Source organism: Vigna unguiculata, chromosome 11, assembly GCF_004118075.2.
Source record: "Vigna unguiculata cultivar IT97K-499-35 chromosome 11, ASM411807v1, whole genome shotgun sequence".
Classification (NCBI taxonomy): domain Eukaryota; kingdom Viridiplantae; phylum Streptophyta; class Magnoliopsida; order Fabales; family Fabaceae; genus Vigna; species Vigna unguiculata.
The window spans coordinates 29258110-29265046 of record NC_040289.1 but is presented as its reverse complement, the minus strand read 5'-3'; the positions used below and the strand labels follow the sequence as shown (position 1 = coordinate 29265046).

The 6937-nt window shown below is 30.4% G+C and overlaps 1 protein-coding gene across 1 annotated transcript; it reads left to right on the top strand.

Moving 5' to 3' along the window:
- The first annotated feature begins 3313 nt into the window (after window positions 1-3313).
- Window positions 3314-6440, top strand: LOC114169817 (dnaJ homolog subfamily B member 4-like). The gene is made up of 3 exons (XM_028055136.1): window positions 3314-3726; window positions 4077-4510; window positions 5701-6440. Exons 1-3 carry the CDS (start codon window positions 3562-3564, stop codon window positions 6137-6139), a joined length of 1038 nt encoding a protein of 345 aa, XP_027910937.1. The 5' UTR covers window positions 3314-3561; the 3' UTR covers window positions 6140-6440.
- The last annotated feature ends 497 nt before the right edge of the window (window positions 6441-6937 follow it).

Below are 6937 nucleotides of genomic sequence, written 5' to 3'. Positions count from 1 at the left end.
ATAGATTGCTTATACAAGAGTTCAAGATGAAAAATTTGTTATGTATGTCTTCAAATCAAATATTACACAATTATAGGCCACACAATATCAAGTGTGAACAATACTTCAGAAAACATTCATTGACAAAATATCCATAACTGAATCCATAAAAATACGATTCATACGTCATCTCAATGTTACGTCATCTCAATGTTAAATTCAAACGACGTTAAAATTGTTATTTTGAAGTCATTAATAAGGATCAACTTATAAAAGTTAAAGCTACAAAGTTAAAAAAACAACATATCTAGAACAATTTCTTTAATACAAAACAAAAATTTCATTATTTTAAAAGATTGTCTTCATGGTTTTTTAGCGCAAACAACACTAAAATATAGTCCAAATTTTCTACATGTTATACATTTTGATAAAGTTAAGTAAGTCACTACAAAAATTGTGTATGTTTGGCGTTTTTAATAGGCCACACACTATCAAGTGTGAACAATACTTCAGAAAACATTCATTGACAAAATATCCATAACTGAATCCATAAAAATACGATTCATACGTCATCTCAATGTTACGTCATCTCAATGTTAAATTCAAACGACGTTAAAATTGTTATTTTGAAGTCATTAATAAGGATCAACTTATAAAAGTTAAAGCTACAAAGTTAAAAAAACAACATATCTAGAACAATTTCTTTAATACAAAACAAAAATTTCATTATTTTAAAAGATTGTGTTCATGGTTTTTTAGCGCAAACAACACTAAAATATAGTCCAAATTTTCTACATGTTATACATTTTGATAAAGTTAAGTAAGTCACTACAAAAATTGTGTATGTTTGGCGTTTTTAATATGACGTTTATTTGAAAATTTGAAAATGTCACTTTTTGTAGTATAATACCATATTATAAAACTTCATATTTTACACATAAAATATGGTATTTTTAAATTTCGTATCATTAAATGTCAGACTATTATTGAAAAATATGACAATAAAAAATGTTATTTTTCAATAGATTATTTTTTCAATGTGAAACCTTTTTCCTAGTTTTTAATATTTGTGTTCCTCTTTATTTTTTTTTGTTAAAGTACATTCTCTCTCTTTTCGAAAATTACTATTCTCCTTTTGAGTATCTCCTTTCCTAATTCACGAAAAAAAATTTTATTTGCATCACATTCTCGAAACAACTTCACTTACTTCAATTTTCCGAAAAATCACATTTGTAGCACATTACCTCTTTCATGCCACTCCCAACTGCTCCCAACAATTGCAAATCGTGTCTCTCCCAACAGCTCCCAACTGTCCCAAATCATGCAACTCCCAATCGATTCCAAATACAACAACTTCGTGGTTCTATGGTTGTGGATTCGATTCCACGTTCAACCTATTGCGTCATTCTCATCGGTTCAACCACATGCAAATCAATAATAGAAGTTTGGATTCCTCAAAATCCAATGCAAGGAATCTTATATTGACAAGGACAAATTTGCATTCTTGGTTGCAACTTTTATTCAAATCAAAATGAGATTATTTTTGGGTTTCAATGTGAATATAAAGGTTACTTTTGTTTTTCCATACAACTTGAACAACATATCCTTACACATCTCATCAAATTGCGAGGATAGTTCACTCCCTCCATCCTTCCCAATCCGTCACAACAAACTCCCTCAAATATGCAAAAGTACACACCTAACATACTTATATATCTGTTTGTGATTACAATACATTCCTTTATCCAAACACAAACTTAAGTCTTCTGTTTTTCGTCCTTATTCTTCTTCTCCAACTTGGAATCCAACTTTGTCCTTTACTTCTTCATTTTGGTTTTGGGAGCCAAACTTTTTCTTCTTATGATCCTCTCTTTTCTTTTGTCTTCTCTTTTTCCCTCATTCATACACGTGATCTTGTAGATTTTTTATCTTAGTTTTACTTTAATTTTGAAATTTTTATAATTTTTTAATTATTTTGGTTTGATTTATTTATGATGTTGTATTTCTTATTTATTTGTTATTTCATGATTTTGAACTTTTACATTTTAATTGTTTTTTCTTACATTTATATTGAGTTATTTTTCTTCTTATACTTGTGGTTCTTGCTTGTCACATGTATTACAACATTTTTTAAAAATATTTAGTTTAAACAAACAATTTCTTTTTTTAATGTTGATAGCATCCTAATTTTTACTCTTAAATTAAAATTTCTTAAAGCAACTCCATTTGTGATGCTTATTTAACTAAACATTTTATCACAATTTTTCCCAGAACATTATTTTGTATGCTGAGTGATACCACTAAAATAGTTTTGAATCATACTTAAGATTTTAGGAGTCAGATTTTGAAAATCATCAAATTTAATTAAAATACATATATTTAAATTTACCTAAACTAAATAATTATACTATATATGTGTATTTTCAGTAGAAAGCATAAATAATTTTTCTAGCTTTAAATAAAGCCTTAACTTTTCAAATATGAATTAATATAATAATTTATAATGTATCAACTAAGATACATATAAATAGGATAAATAAAATAATTAAAAATAAAAATATCTTAATAATTATCTATACCATTATATAAACTATACCATTATATAAACAAGACAGAATTTTTTATAGTTAGTTTATTATAATCTATAATCATATAAAATTATGTCACTAAATTATTATTTTTTTATCATTTTAAAAAATACACAACTATACAATTTCTTTAATTAAAAATGACTAAATAATCTCTTAATTTTAAAAAATAACAATACAATTAATTAATTTTTATTTTTAGACAATCATTTATATATATTTTTAACATTTGGGATGCACTTGTTTGTCCTTTAGTGATTTATAATAATTTTATTCATGTCAAGCAACACCATTTCTAATAAAAAAATACTTTTAGTCTTAAAAAATTTATCACAAAAAAATAATAAAACATATGAGCAGCTAAACCCTTACCATCTCCTACTCTTTGGTGGTTTATTCTTATCCATGGTCACCAACTAAATTTCTTAAAACATAAATCAACATTTGAAAGCACTCAACATGCATTTCAACATAAACTCTTTTTTATTTTATAATAATAATTAAACAGAAATTATTTTTAAAAATAAATATTAAATCAATGAAAATAACAAAAAAGGAATTTTTATATTATAAAATCATTCTCCATGATAAATACTTTTCACAAATAATATTAATTTCTTCAAGAGAATAATACTGTTCACAAATAATATTAATTTCTCTCAAAGATACTAAAAAAGTCAGATTGATTAAATATTTTCTTAGAATACAAAAATCAACCATTTTCCGAAAGAGCCTAGAAATAGAAAATCAAGCCAAAGTATGTAGGTTTCTGGAACCTTCCACCAAGATCGAGATGCTACTACACCTGTAGAACACCAACTTCAACAGCCCAATGATTTAAATCCTTCCATCATATAATCCTCCTCCGCCTAAAAATCCAAGTACAAATTCTCGAAGTTGTCCCTGAGATAGAGCATAACTTAAACAGAAAGATTGTGCAACAACCGCAAAACTGAAGAGAAAGAGGGTAGAAGAAGCACCTTCACGGTCAAGAATGGGTGTGGATTACTACAAGATCTTGCAGGTTGATAAGAACGCCAAAGACGATGACTTGAAGAAGGCCTACAGAAAACTTGCTATGAAATGGCACCCAGATAAAAATCCCAACAACAAAAAGGAAGCTGAAGCTAAGTTTAAGCAGATTTCTGAAGCATATGAGGTATGTTTTCATAAGGGTGTTGTAAAATTTTTAACCTTTTGTGGAACTAGGAGTGAAATAATGAAACCCAATGAAATATTTCTTCTGGTTTATGCTTTCAATCTAGTATGATTCAAATTGTAACAAATTTTTTAGTTTTTTTTTTTTCATGAAATTAGAAGTGAAATAGTGAAACAAGATGAAATATTTCATCTGGTGATGCTAATTTCTCTTTCCCTCCTTGTGCTTCTAAGGTTTTTCCATAAGGGTACTGCAAAATTTTAAGCTTTTAGGACTAAAGAATGGAATTAACCGAAGAGATTTCTATGTGGAGGCTGATGCTTACCTTGTTTATGTTGTTATTGTCGAAGGTGCTTAGCGATCCTCAAAAGAAAGCTATTTATGATCAATATGGAGAAGAGGGTCTGAAGGGTCAGGTTCCTCCTCCTGATGCTGGTGGTGCTGGAACTACATACTTTTCCACTGGAGATATGCCCGGATCGTTTCGGTTCAATCCAAGAAATGCAGATGACATTTTTGCAGAATTTTTTGGTTTCTCAAGCCCATTTGGAGGAATGGGTGGAAGGGGTGGTGGAGGTGGCGGGGGCATGAGATCAAGGTTCCCTGGTGGGATGTTCGGTGATGATATGTTTGCATCTTTTGGAGATGGAGCTGTACATATGAGTCAAGGTGCTCCTCGGAAAGCTCCTCCGATTGAGAACAAGTTGCCTTGCACTCTTGAGGAGATATATAGAGGAACTACAAAGAAGATGAAGATCTCTAGAGAAATTGCTGATGCCAGTGGGTGAGTACATGTTAATAACTGGCTATTTCTTCTACTATGTTTGAGGATCTTCCGGATTTCTTAGCTTTTGTTTTCTTGAATGTGGTATGATCTCTGATATGTCAATTTTTTGCATGATTGAAATGGTAGAACTTCAATTTGGTGGTTAGTAAAAGCATATATTGATCCCTAAGGAGAAACTAGTTGATCCTAAAACGTGACTGCTATATGCTATTTTCAGTTATTTTAAGTGCTTGACCCGAAATTGTTACAGTTGAGAACCAGAGCTTGATAATGCCATGTTCAAGCCATACTGGAAGTTGTTTAGCTAACAAGATGTCTACTGCATAAACTGTTTGTTGTTATTTTTTGCCATTTGAGCTGTGTTTAAATAAGAAAATTGACGACTAATTTCTAAAATTAATTTAATAGCTACTTGAATATTAGAAGATACTTGTACTTTGAAACATCATGCAGTATATCCTTTTTGCACTGCAAAGTGTGTACAACCTCTGATCTGTGTTTCTAGACATTCTGGAATTGTTTACTGATGGTGCATAATTGAATTGAAACAATGTTTTAGTTTGCAAAGGGTATATACAGAACGTAGTAGGTTTTAATTTCTAGAATCTAAATAAATAAAAATTACATCAGCTAGTATGTGATTTGTAGGCATTAGATGAGTGGTGATGGTGAATGTTATCCCCAGTAATGAGTTTATGGGATTTTAAGCTTCAAATTATAAGGGTTAATGATCTAACAAGTGAGAAGGTGTTTGCAAATTGCTGAACTTCTCCTCTATATAGTCATTCTGTTGTTATTTTGTTATGCTAACTCAACAAGATTTATTTATGTGTAAACCCTGTTCTGAAAAACTGTTTCATTATACATTCTTATTAGCAATGCCCCTTAGGCCTTTACATATTGTAATGTAACAACTAATTTTGGAACTTAGATATAGAAATTTTACTCAGTATAAAATATTTCCATTATGGTATGAATTTCCTTAGAACTTAATGATTGGCATCAAGGATTATTCTTGTAAAACTTGGCAAGGCACACTAAACTTCTATTCCCTTTCCTTTTGATCATCAAATGACTCTTATGTATTTAATCAGAATGTGCTTTCAGTTCCCTTTTCTGTTGTGATAGTTTCCTGTTAAACTTGATTATGTCTTAATCCGATTACTAAACTTTCTGTTGTGGTGCAGCAAAACCATGCCGGTGGAAGAGATCTTAACCATTAATGTGAAGCCTGGTTGGAAGAAGGGAACAAAGATCACCTTCCCTGAAAAGGGAAATGAACAGCCAAACGTGACGCCGGCTGATCTCGTCTTCATCATCGACGAAAAGCCACACAGTGTCTTCACCCGTGACGGAAATGACCTTGTTGTAACGCAGAAGATTTCCCTTGCAGAGGCCTTAACTGGTTACACAGTGCACCTCACCACCCTGGATGGTAGAAACTTAACCATACCAATCAGCAATGTTATTCATCCCAGTTATGAAGAAGTTGTCCCAAGAGAAGGCATGCCACTTCCAAAAGATCCATCAAAGAAAGGAAACTTGAGGATAAAGTTTAACATCAAGTTTCCAACTAGGCTCAGTGATGAGCAAAAAGCAGGAATCAAGAAATTCTTGGCTGCATAAGCCTGGGTTAGTATAGTGTTTCAGATTTCCCTCTGATAGCTACTTTAATGAAGATGTAAGATATAGCAATAAACCTTTCAAAAAAATATGTACTAATAAACATTGTTGTTCCTCTATATGTTGTATTTGAGTGAAAAAATTTTGATTTGATTCTTTTGTATGGATTATAAGTTATAGTGCAGGGCTTTCTAAATTCTAATCATCCTTGTTCTATTTAGCAGGGATCAACTGTGTTAGGATGAACCCTGAACTACACTCTCAGTACAAATTCTTCTTCCAAATTTTGCTCCAGAGCTTGGAATTGAATGTTAAGTTATTAATCAGAAAATTAAAGTTGTATTTTTAGTGTTATACTGAAATATTAGTTATTGTTCGGAAAGCTTTCTGCTGTTGTTTATATCTTAATTTGGAAAGCTTACTTCCTCTTTTAGAAAATATGTGTTATCTGAGTTAAGAGTTACATAATGTTAATACACACTTTTAGATTTATAAAATTTATTGATAAGTTTAATACCAATTACCATCTGCTGTCTTCACTTAATTTATTATTGTTGAAAAAGTGAACCTGTGGATTGTCAAATTCACAAGTAGAGTTTTGCTTCGGTTTTATATAAATATACGTGGGGTTGAACTTAAAATTAGTTAAGTTCTTTTTAGTTGAGATAAACCTCATCAGTTATAAAATCTTTTTGTTAATCGTAAAATCCCTTTTTTCTTTTAAAAAAAACTCAAAGTCAGTTACTTTAGAAAATCTGAAATGCAATAAAATCTTATTCTCTTCATAATCAGAAGTTGTTT